This window comes from Limulus polyphemus, unplaced genomic scaffold, assembly GCF_000517525.1.
Source record: "Limulus polyphemus unplaced genomic scaffold, Limulus_polyphemus-2.1.2 Scaffold2698, whole genome shotgun sequence".
Taxonomy (NCBI): Eukaryota; Metazoa; Arthropoda; class Merostomata; order Xiphosura; family Limulidae; genus Limulus; species Limulus polyphemus.
The window spans coordinates 30,613-44,330 of NW_013668308.1; the positions used below are offsets into that span (position 1 = coordinate 30,613).

The 13,718-nt window shown below is 31.2% G+C and overlaps 1 protein-coding gene across 1 annotated transcript in view; it reads right to left on the minus strand.

Annotated features, from left to right (window-relative positions):
* LOC111087823 (nose resistant to fluoxetine protein 6-like) overlaps positions 1–13,718 on the minus strand; it is a 43,088-nt gene that overhangs the window by 11,208 nt on the left and 18,162 nt on the right. Inside the window, exon 8 of the mRNA XM_022395861.1 lies at positions 965–1,130. Coding sequence (XP_022251569.1) covers positions 965–1,130 — 166 coding nt within the window. The remainder of the gene's footprint in view (positions 1–964; positions 1,131–13,718) is intronic.

Here is a 13,718-nt window from a genome sequence, read left to right on the forward strand (position 1 = left end):
TTGTTCAATAAAAATCTTGCATATGCGACTGTAGCTTTTTTTCCCCAAAACTTTATCTTCAAAATAAGGGTGCATCTTATACTCCAAAAAATACGGTATATATAAATATATATATATCTTATAAGATCAATAGTACCTTTCAGTTTCAATAGGCAGTAATCCTTTTGTGTACTTTTATACAAGTTATAAAAGCAGGTGCTTCAAACCATCAAATTTTAGAAATGACATATATGTTATGATTTGGTGAGGGTGCTTAGTACATTCCACCGTACTAAAACTAAAAATAAACTAACATAAACCCAAAATTGACGGTGTTTTATTTCCATATACGTTTCATAGTTTATCGATTGGATATTGCACAGTTCATGAATGCTAATAAATTTAACACCAGATGTGCAAGTAACATTTAAAGTACATCTTCACAATTATCAGATGGGCTACGTTATGTCTATTTCACTACCGAAATGAATTTTCAAACCTCTGTTGAAAAATGTGAGACAGAAAATTGTGAACATTCTCCTAGTATTGATTTTGTAAGCTTCTCACATTAACTTCTACTAAAATTGTAAAATACAAATTCTCATATTCTTCTGAAATATTCCTACATCAAGCCATGCTCTTTAAAAGTTATTGCAAAGATAGAATTGAAAATTCTGATCATCTTCCAAACCATTTTTTTCCCACTATCTCTATTTTTTAGATTCTGATAATAATGTAATATACTTCTGGTATTAAAATTGAGTGATAATAAAATATATGTTTCAAAAATTTTGTTTTAACACTGAATGTCTTAACCAGTTTTGTGACATCATCAAAAGTCAAATGATATTACTTGTGACTTGTTCAAAAATGGAATAGGTTTTCGACCTACTTTAACCAAGTCACATGGTCTCTAACTGCGTCAATTGGCCTCGAGTCATCCTGATTCAAACTTGTTTACCGTGTATTATTTTTGTTCACTTACCACATCCTTTGTGGTTAAAAAGTTATTAATGAAGAGCAGGTTGGTCCACCATTTCTTCCGACAACCTTCCACAACGTGATCGATACTTTCGTGCCACAGAGGGCCAGAACCCAGTAAGGGGATTAACATTGTGAGACAGATGACGAAAGCAAGAGGGGGCGCTAGTCTGAAAAGTAGCCGAAATGCCAAGAGATGTTAAAGTATGAAATTTTTAAAATTATTAAAATATATTCAAAAGACCAATAATTATATTGTTCGTTGTATTTATAATTGGTTATTGTAATTGCATATCAAAGAGCATTCTAGAATATGATGTTAAATTCATATTTTATGCATGCCCGTCTTTCTTTTATATTAGGAGCAGAGGAACATTAAGGGTTTCACTTTCGGAGGAACATAAAGAGTTAGATTTTAATGTTGAGGACAGACTAATAAATTACTATCTTTATCAACTTACCTCCAGTATCGATGGGCCACATATATTATAATATTCAGACGTTCGTGTTTTTTCTCTACTAGTTGCAGAGTCACATAGAAAGTAAGTAAACCACTAAAGTAGAGAAAAAAAAATATATATATAAGAACTATTGTTAGTTTCAGTCTCTTTTCTCTGTGACTTTTCTCTGTACATCAATAATAGCTCTGCATAAAAATTTAGAAAAGTGTTTTCAACATCTTTTTAATCGACGTACTACTGAAATACGTTGTCAAAATTCAAAATAAATGTCTTTTTTATATTTTCACAATATAAAATACTGGAAATACTAATCAGATAAACAAGTAGCTGTTGAACAATAGTTTTTCAGTAAGAACAATTAACTTAATAATATAGATTAAAAAATTAAAGAAAGTTTAACTTTTTCTTATTACATCAATTGGGCTAAAGAAAAGCGTCAAACGAAATCTTAGTAAACGTCAAATCAGAAGATAAAAATTTAATTTTTTTTCTTGGATTCATATTTAAACTTTAGAAACATTCTAGTGCTTTTATTAAAAGAGTACGCATACCACGTCACAATAGGCAACAGAACAGCTATCATGAAAGATTTAAAAACTAAAGATTCAGCAACTGGAGGTAGAGAAGATGAGATTTTACCATTCATTGAATGTGCTGTAAGGTTAAAAAAGTGTCTGGATTAAGGCTGTTTAGCTTTACAGTTAGCTTCAGAGATTTCTCACTTTCTACTATTAAACAAAAGAAAAAGAAAAAATAACATTAAGGGTGAAAATGGATGCTCAACACCACACAGTGGTCTAATATCATGGTGCTAGTAGCTTCTTCTTGTGATCACTTTTGTAATGAACTCACGTGTATGACTGCTATGATGTCTTTACATATGAGACTTCTATGGCGTCTTTACGTGAAGGATTACTACTATACTGGTTTCACACGAGAGACTGCATTGATAGCTTCACAGGAAGAACTACTGTAATTGTTTCACATGAGAGACTGCTATGAAGTCTTCATATAAGAAATGATGTCTTTATAGGAGTTACTGCTATAATGGCTTCACATGAGAAAATGTGATGTATTTACCCGAGAGAGTTTCACACAAGATACTGCAATGATGGCAGGAGGGATTGTTGCGGTGTTTCACTTGTGCGATTACTACACAGCTCTCACAAGGAACTGGAATAATGGCTTCACGTGAGAAGATGATAGAATAACTTAACAAGACAGACCGCTATAATGAACAAACAGAGGAAACTACCATGATGATTCAACAGGAGATACTGCTAAAGTGACTTAACAGGAGAGAATGTTATAATGACTTAACAGGAGAGCCATGATGACTTAAAAGGAGTGACTACAGTGATGGCTTAAAAGGAGTGACTTCTATGATAACTTAACAGGAGAGACTGTTATAATACTTAAAAGGAGTGAATACTATGATGACTTAACAGGAGAGACTGTTATAATACTTAAAAGGAGTGAATACTATGATGACTTAACAGGAGAGACTGTTATAATGATTTAACAGGAGAGACGACTTAACATGAGTCACTGCTATAATGATTTAACAGTAGAGATTGCTATGACGACTTGATATGAGTCACTGCTATAATGACCTAACAGGAGACACTGCCTTGAAGACTTATCAGGAGAGTCTACTATGATGAGTAAGCAGGAAACACTGCCTTGAAGATTAACAAAAGAGACTGTTATAATGACTTGACAGGAGAGACTGTTATAATTAGTTAACAGGAGAAACTGTTATAATTAGTTAACAGGAGAAACTGTTATAATTAGTTAACAGGAGAGATTGCTATGATAAATAACAGAAGAGACTGTTATAATGACTTAACATTAGAGACTGCTATAATGACTTAACAGGAGAGGCTGCTATAATGACTTAACAGGAGAGACTGCTATGATGACTTAACAGGAGAGACTGTTATAATGACTTGACAGGAGAGACTGTTATAATTAGTTAACAGGAGAGACTATTATAATTAGTTAACAGGAGAGATTGCTATGATAAATAACAGAAGAGACTGTAATAATGACTTAGCAGGAGAGACCGCTATAATGACTTAACAGGAGAGACTGCTATGATGACTTAACAGGAGAGGCTGCTATAATGACTTAACAGGAGAGACTACTATGATGACTTAACAGGAGAGACTGTTATAATGACTTGACAGGAGAGACTGTTATAATTAGTTAACAGGAGAGATTGTTATGATAAATAACAGAAGAGACTGTTATAATGACTTAACAGGAGAGACCGCTATAATGACTTGACAGGAGATACTGTTATGATGGCTTCACAGTTATGAATTGGTTATCGATATTTTTATTTCTTGAGAAGTACTTGCTTTCTTATTCGTTTCTTTTCTCTTTTTTTGATTCTAGTCAAACATTTTCAATCATTGTTTTGATCTTTACTTTTAATTAGAAGTTTCTAGTAGACGATGTTTAAGTAATTGCACATGATATCTACAACCTCTTAATGGTCACGAACCAAGATATCGTCTACTTACTTCTATGTTATGTTGCACTCTCCTAGATCTCATGAAGTTCGGAAACTTTTATCACCTTTTCTATATATTATAACATTTTAATTATATAAGGTTTTTTAAGGTCTTTTTTTAAGTAACTTTATAGGATTGTCTTTTTTCACTTTTGATTATTTCAGTAAGATTACTTTTCTGGAACGTTTTTGGGACCAGTATATACCCTAAAATCGTAAATAATATTCAACGTTAAACTGGTACACAATTAAAAACATTTTATTTCGGCCTATCTATGGCCTTCAAAAAGTTGACGACTCTACATGTTTCGACGTTACAACGTCATCCTCAGGAGTGAATTACAAGATAATTGCCAAAGTATTTATAGATTGTTAGTAGGTCATTAACCTGTATGTTATTTTTCATACATTCACACTAAACCATTCAAAGGAGATTAATCCACATTCTTGCAGAAATATTCGCCATACCTTCATCTCTACTTAATACTACATGATCTTTTTTGTGTTTTATTATTTCTAACGACTCATGGATATTATTACCTATTACATTTTTAGGTTGAGCTAATATTACAGTTTTTCCCCATAGTATTGTGTGTTGTGTTTCCTGTACATGTTCTGCTATGGATGAATTTTCAGTTTTTTTATTTTTTACTATATCCCTTATGCTCATTTAAGCGGTATTTTAAATTACGTTTTGTCTGACCAATGTAAATACTTTCACATTCACATTCTATTTTATATATTCCAGTTATATCAGTTAAATGTATTTCGTATTCGTAGTACCTAAGATTTGATTCATCTTATTTATCGGTTTAAATATAGGGTAGAATATCTGTTAATTTTTGAAAATTTTAAATAAACTAGTAGTTAAACCTGGAACATATGGTAAGATTAAGCCTCCCTTTCTATTTTTTTCATAACTAGTTTTTAAAGTACTAACTTGATCAATTATTATAGTATTAGTGAATTTCTTAATTGCTCTATCTATAAGATCTGGGTTAAAACCTCTTTCGACTGCTATATATTTAATTGATAACGATTCGTTTTTTAAATCATTTTGGTTAGTACATATCTTCAAAGCTCTGTTAACATAACTATAAAACGCAGACATTTTTTGTGACTTAGTATGACATAATTCTTGGTGTGGGGGCATAAGAACAGAAAAAGGTTTCCGGTAAACTGATGTTTCTAAATTACCTTGTACATGCCTTTTCATCAATACATCTAGAAAAGGCAAACTATTATTTTTCTCAATTTCAAACGTAAATTGTATGAATGGTTCAATGCTGTTCAAATAGTAAGCTGTTAATGCTTTATTACCATATTTCCACACCAAGAATGTGTCATCTACATACCTTACCCAAATATCAGGTTTACATTTTGCATTATTTATGGCTTTATTTTCAAATACATCCATATATAAATCACATAATAATGGTGAGAGTGGTGATCCCATAGCTAACCCTTCATTTTGTTTATAGAAATTATTGTTAAGTAGAAAAAAATGGGTTCGTAACACATATCTTAGTTAAATTAACTATATCTATAGTTTCAACTGCTGAAATTTTTTTTTATAACAATTTTCTCAAACATTTAATTGCATCCTCTACTGGTACTTTTGTAAATAGGGGTACTACATCAAATGATACCAACAAATCTTCCTTATTTAAGTTTACATTTTTTATTTTCTCTACAAATTCTAAATCATTTTTAACTGTATATTTATTTTTATTTCTCAAAAACGAATACTTCTGGGCTATATGCTTAGCTATTTGATACAATGAAGTACCTATACTTGATACTATTGGTCTAAAACTGTTATTAATTTTATGTACTTTTGGAAGTACATAAAATCTCGGAGTAATAAAACTAGCTAGAATTAATCGTTTCTTCTCTACGTATGTTAAAGTTAAACAGTTTTTAACACTTGTTTTTACTTGTTCATGATACTTATTAGTAGGGTTATTCTTAACTTTTTTATATGTACTTGTCTCTAACATATCTTCTATTCCTTTAAGGTAGTCACATTTATTAAGTACTTCAATTTGCTCTCCTTTATCAGCTTTACAAATAACAATATTATTATTATATTTTAATGATTTAACAGCCTTGATATCTACATTTTGTTTTTCACTACTGGGTTGAGATTACTTACAAGTTTAAACCATTCAGTTCTAATTATATTTTTAGAATTATCAGTTATCACTTTATCTAGATTTGTTTCTATATCCATTATTAAATTCTCATTTCTAATATTTAATTGTTTATAAGCAAAACCCAGACCTTTATTTAATACCTCCAACTGATTGTTATTCAGAACCACATCTGACTTATTTACTATTTTAGGATTTTCCAAAACTGTTTTATAATTTTCAGGTGATGTATCCAATTTGATTTGTTCATCTTCTTTCTTTTTGTCTTTTAATTTAGTGTATTTCTGATTCAATTCATACTTATACTTCTTAGTGTCTCTCTTGTCCGATTCCAAGTAGAACTTTCCCATTCAATCCAACGTTCATCATCATTTTCTTTTACTGCTGCTAAATGTAGTTGATACACCTTATTTTCTTGTTTGGCTATAACACTTTGTTTTTGTTGAATCATGATGTGTAGTATCTGTTGTTTCATTTTTGTACACAATAGTCTACTTTTTTTCCTTTGATATTACATTTTACTTGTATGAACTTTGGAATAAGATTCTCTCTTTTACATCCCACCAAAAAATTTAGTTGAGAAATCAATCGTTTTAGTTTACTCCTCTGTCTTGCAAACTTCTTTGCCGTGGGTCCCGTTTCTAGACACATTATTATAGTATTTGGGCACTTGTGTATAAAGTTAAATCATAAATAATATTTAACATTAAACTGGCACACAATTAAAAACATTTTATTTAGGCCTATATATATAAATATAATAAAGTGTACTCAGTGCATTATTAGAGTTGTTGAATGTTACTGAGGTCTTTTAAATAAATACATAAATACATTATTTCTACTTCCTTAAACTCAGACCTACACTGTTACACTCTTCTATTCGTACATACTATTATAACTCAATTCCAGGCCACTTTATATTTGGAATGCCCGAAAACTAACTGATCCTCAAAAAAGGACTTATATGGCCTTATGAATTAAGTTGTTTTTTTTCGGAAATTGTTTTAAATATTTTTCTGTTCTAATTTTCCTAAACAGCATTTTTACTGATTTTTATGGACATGAAATTCTTGTTAACATATACTACTCTTTTACGAAGTTAATTTATACCTTCGTAAGTTCATAACTTTTTCGACCTCACACGGTACGTGACAAAATTAAACAAAACGTGCTTTGGAAAAGCTAAGTTCTTGAAACTATGCCGAGGAATACATTTCATGAATGTACAGTTTGGCAAGTAAAGTCGTCTAGTGCTTAGATGATGAAATCTCCTAATGGACTGATAAAATCTTCATTTACATTTACTTTAAGACTTAATGTGCTATCTTTGGTGGATATGAGTTGCATACATATTACATATATAATTAATCCCTCTGTTCTAATTTGTGTTTACCAGCGTCACTATAGTTAGAAGGTTTGTAGATATTTGAAATAACATATCCGCTGTGATATTATGTATCATAGTTTTCCTTCTTCCTTTGTTTCCAGTTTTTTGTGTATTCAAATTTCCATTGTTCAAAATAAATACTGTGATTCTAATCTTCTTTTTTTTTCTTATCCAACTTTGTAAAACTCACATATATATAGATAATGGACTTTCAGTTATACCACGCAAATGGATTTGATTGGTTACTTAATCATCCTTGAAATGTAATTTGTTCAGTTGTAGATTTAAAAAAAGCCATTGGCTGACAAGTGATTTATCAAAAGATGAAATGAAAAGTACACTTTATCGTTCGGATAATTGTAATTAACATTCATTAATTCAGCTTAAAGAATATATTTAGATTCCAAATGATTAACTCGAAAATCAAAACTAATTTTTAACCTTAAAGGGTAGAATATATGCTCTTTCTTGTGCAAAAAAACAAAAAAACAACAACAAAAAACAGACATTTATTCTGATACAAAAAAAATATTTCTGGTAATTTTTAGTGACCTAAAGCTGGAATGACACAGGTTAGTTGTCAGTCAGATAAAGGAAGCTTTGTGAGCGATTATAAATAACAATAAAGGTTATCAACTAATAGCATATGTACGAGAATAACTAACATTCAGATCTTTTGTCAATCACTAAACAACATTTAAACAAATCAGTACTGCTAGTACAAGATTTTAAATTCATGTTATCGATTACATGTTTAATTGATAGTTTTTTACTGTTAAATAGTTTTTTAAATAATACATAGGTAATGCAAAACCCTCATTATTTTTAAATTATTTTACAATGGCACCCCCCGGTGGCTCAGTAATTATCTTAAGGGCTTATATCGTACAAATTCGGTTCTCGATTCCTACAGTGAGAAAGCACACATAACTGATTGTGCAGCTTTGAACTTAACAATAAAGAAGCAGTAAACAAATATTGTACCCAGTATGTTGTTTTTTATTTTATATATAAATTAATGTATACTGTAAATTACTGAGAACTAATCTTTTCTGTTGTTACAACTTGTTTATAGCATGAAACAACTTTTTTAGTATAAGTAAGCTTTGGAAGCACATTTGACAAAAAAGCCAAGACTGAGGAATTTACCACTCTTTCTTTAACCAATCTATGTAATGCCAAAGCTGAATCATTATGTATTTGTTATGTTTGAAAGCTTGTCTTGCCTTAACCGATAAACTAAGTAAATGTTTTACAATGCTTAGTAACGGTATTTTCTCACAGTAAAGACATGTAAAATAACCCATTCAATATAAAAACAAGAGTCACTACAGTAGATCCGTCATTGAACACAATCACGTTAAATTACTGCGGTTATGTTATTCTATGTAGTACGTAAAATCAATCTGAGACAGAGAAAATTTCAGCCGGAAATTTCACTGCTGCATTGTAATGGAATAGTAATGATTAGCAGGAAATATTCTCACTAATGAACACTTAGTTTTTCTACGTTATTTGAAATTTAGGTATAAAAATCTTTAAAAGTAGATTTCTGTATGTGGAAAATAATAAGGCATTTTCGTCGAGTTCGATGATTAATCGAATAACCTTAATTTAAATATCGGAATATAGTCACGTATACGCTAGAAAAGATTGATCTTAATTTCAGAGCTATAAAATAATCAGGAAAAATACAATTATAAGTTGTTGTTTTTTCAGCAGTATTCAATTCCCAGCGATGTACAGAGCGCAGAAAGTCTATTTTGTAGTTTTGCCCTACAACAGACAAACAAAACCAAAGAAAAAAATTTAGTTGGGATTTTGTATTTTGAACCTGAAAGTCACCTTATGGTTCACGTGGGATAAAAAGACAACTCAGAGACTTCTAATGATCGTATATAGCCACCCTTAATTTAGAACTGTTGAATAGAGGGAAGAAAATCAAACAGCAGCACCCGCCGCCTAATACACTGCTACTCTCAACTGAATGGCGAGATTGACTGTCACAACCATGAAGTATCTGATCAATACATTTACATATACAAACTAAAAGGAGCTAAAATAAGAGGGTCATTCGTATAAAGATATGATATCTAAAGAGAGACAAGTTATATAGCAGGCAAACCTTATGAAGATGTAATGTAAAATTGGCTGAGTTAAAAAATAGAATATTAAAGGAACTTGAGCACCGATTTTTACTGCAATTCGAACAAGCAGCAACATTCACATAAAAATGGGGCTAATAGCTATAAAATATAATCAACGATGCATTTCAAAACGAGAGCTTGAAAACACATGCTAATCGAATATTATATAATTACATCGCACAAAAAATGTTTGTATAAATGTTCGAATATTGAACATTTCTATTTTAAGTAGATGTAAAAGCACTTGCTTTTGCCAAAACTCATTAGTTTTCACTTATAGAGTATGTGTTAGTTGAAACTACTACCTTAGTATATAATTTTGATTGCTAACCGATAGCTCTGCAAACATGACTAAAGCATTTCTTACGTAGAAAATATAAACGTGTAGTTTTGTAATCTTGAGTAACTCATCAAGCTGTTTTTATTATAATATTTTATTTTCTTACCTTACGAGACAGTATTACTGTAGGCTATGCTATAGTACTGCTAAAGGGACTTTCAACAAAATAAACCCTCGTAAACTCTCGAGGAAAGTGCGTCACGTTTATGTGTTACATTCTCATGTTCTATCGCTATATTTGAATTATTCATCAGGTTTAAAAATGTGTATATGATATCCTATATTTTCACCTTATGGTATTCAGTTCTTTCGCCACAGTTGAAAGATAGTACGTTTCTAGCTTTGAGACAAGAAAAATACCTTCATAAACCATAAAATCTAAAAGGAAAGCCATAATGGTAGAGAAAGGCACAAACTCCAATATGTAGATTTCATTTAAGAAAAAATGAAGCTAGATTTAAATTTAATTTCAAAGTTGATGAAGATATGAAAGTATAGTGTGACTTAAAATAACCCACTTTGGGTACAAAAAAATCTTCAAATATAAAAAAGGTATTTGTTCAAAAGCTAGGCCATGAATGTCAAAAATGACCAAAAAGACAATTGGACAAACGCAAACTGTCTATAGCTCTTTTGAATCGTCTATAGAATGCAAAAAAACAACAACAACAAAAACGCATCTTGGATAAGACTATCTGCTGCTAATTGATTCACCAGTCAGGAAAAAATGAAGTAAGAGCGATGTTATCTAATAGACCATAAATTGGGCGATTAGATAATTAGAAATTAATGAATACAAAACTACAGTAGAAAAGAATATAAGTGCAAAGTTTATGATGTCCCTTCTAAAAGAGAAAAGAAAACAAGAAAAACAAAGACTGCACATCTTTGGAGCAGATACAAATTTATTGGGATGTCTTAATATATGACTAAACATAATCACTAGAGTTTTAAGTACACTTTGGACCTTGTTACCTCAAATTGTATCTACGGGTCGCGGTAACCAACTGAGGTTGTCATCATGGTGCTTGGTATATCATTTGGTAAGGGAGCTTCAGTTTTAGTGGATCAACCAGAAATGACCCCTACACATAGGACAAAATGAGTAAGATTTGACTTTCAAGTCATTAAGCATGGCGCAAAACATGACATAAAGTTAGTCTATGAAGATGCAGATAGGGTAAGAAATAGTGTAATAGATGCTTTTAATAATATGATAGGCTATCTTAGAAGATATAATTGAGGCAAGTAGAATATGGTTATGTGTTGTGTATATCGAGTATCTGTATCCTAGATGTTATAATTACGCAAATGAGTCGTAGACATATCTTTAGGTTTACAAAGATCCTTGTGGTGCTCATGTTTGGAAATGTGATGGGACAGAATATAAGTGTCGTGCCTGTGGAAAATAAGGTAGGACTTGTATTTGTGGAAGAAGGTACCTTTATTTTGTCTGGTGGTAAGTAGATAATTGTCGAAGACATTCCATTCCTGCATTACATCAGTTTGTTAATTCACTTAGGAGATGAGTTAGACATGTTCAAACAATCACTTAACAAAAAGACTAGCGTAAATTGTAAGACAGATAAAGAGGATGAAATAACATTTACGAGTCAGGGAGTAGCTATAATTAAAGTAGCAACAAATTATCAACGTCGTCTTAGGAAGTATCATGATACAAAAAGATAATGTATCGTTATCAGATAGAAATAGATCAAAACGAGGTTTAATTAATGCTGGCAGAAGTATTCAGAAATATCTGTTTAGAATGGCGACTATAGACATTTTAAGGGAGCTAAATAAAAAAGGTTAATTATCAAAGAGAAATTTCTAAAGGGATTATTCATTTGATAGACAAACAAGCTACTATTATGAATTATTTAAATCTAACAAATGAATTACATGATCAGGAATTAAAGAAGGTATCCAGAGCTTTAGTAACGTATTACTACGTGGTAGGGTAGAACGAACTGAGATACATGAAATAGGAGCTGAACTAATTATGTATGTGTGTATTAAAAACTTCCAGACTCCTAAAGGAACTGATCGTGGAAAATGAAGGATTCCAGGTAGCTGATATATTTGTTATTAAAGAGTTAGCAGTGAAAGCATGCTTCACTGGATGGATGGACACATACAGTTTTCGAGCTCCCTTCCTTAGGTCGTTACAAGTGAGGAGGATAATCTCCATATAAATTGGTGCACAAAATATTTTCATAATCTTGAATGGGAAAAGAGAGAATTTAACTTCATAGATTTAGTGGGTGTCTACAGTGGAATTAAACAAGACTACAGAAAAATATACACAAAATGACACACAAATGCTAGACTTAATGCGCGAATTATTGGTTTACCATGTGTAAATGTGGAGAGATTTGGTTGTCCCACCTATCGTTAACTCATGTCTACAACAGACGCATAATGGTGGGCAATTATCACGTTGATCCCAACGAACACTGTTCAAAATGGAAAGTGGATGCTTAATTGCCCGGCTTTTGCAAGTTTTCAAAGTGAATTCTGAAATGATGAACTGTGGACACCAAAAAGGAAATGGAGAATGCCTTATAAGTATTAGTTTTGGCTAATGACAGTTTAAATATTGTTTATTTTAGGTTATGGCCCGGCATGGTCAGGTGTTTAGGGCGCTTAACTCGCAATCTGAGGGTCGCGGGTTCGAATTCCCGTCCCACCAAACATGCTCGTCCTTTCAGCCGTGGGGGCGTGATAATGTGACGGTTAATCCCACTATTCGTTGATAAAAGAGTAGTTCAAGAGTTGGCGGTGGGTAGTGATGACTAACTGCCTTCCCTCCAGTCTTTCTCTGCTAAATTAGAGACGGCTAGCGCAGGTAGCCCTCGTGTAGCTTTGCGCGAAATTCAAGACAAACAAACAATGTTGTGTTATTTTCAAGGTTCTGTATGTATGTCCTTTTGATTATAATTTTGAATTATAAAAGAACTGTAGTATAACACACAATTTGATTTGAGTTTATATTTCTTTGTATTAGTCAGTATTACCTAATTGTGGTGAAATATTACATGTAGTAACATACATACATGTGTAATACGGGAATAATGAGTTTGAATCGAATTATTGTCATTTGAATGTCTTTTATTTTGTTATGTCATTATAAATTTACCTTATATATATAAAAAGACATTTAGACAAAACTCTTATATGATTTTCTTCATATTTTGTCATTATAGTAGTAAAACTTACTTGCATATTGGAGTATACAATGCATTATATAGAGAAAATAATATGGTTTCTATAGATGTTGATTTTGTTCTTTATTATTTTAAATATTTTGTCTTGGAATTAAAGATGTAAGGGTAAAAGGTGATAGAAAACCCGACAGGTTTATTGGAAATTGATCATTTTTCATTTTGTGGGATTGATATCTGCAATAATATACGATAAAACAATCACACAAAAGAAAAACAAGAAATGTCATCAAGAACAAATTTCCAGTGATACCTAAAATGATTTTCAGATTTTTGAGAATAACATTGTAAGTAAATATTCCAATAGGCTGTTAAAATGACAAGTGGGCTATAAGACTGTATATTTGCATCCTACCGATATTTATTTTATATTAGGTCGTCAAGAAATTAATGGTGCTTTTTTTAGAGAATAAAACCCGAACAACTTATATATCAAAACATTTATTAAATGAAATAATTTCCATTCTTATGATGATGCTTTTTCATCTTACAATTAGGTTGTTAATGCCCTGATTAAAGAAATCACTC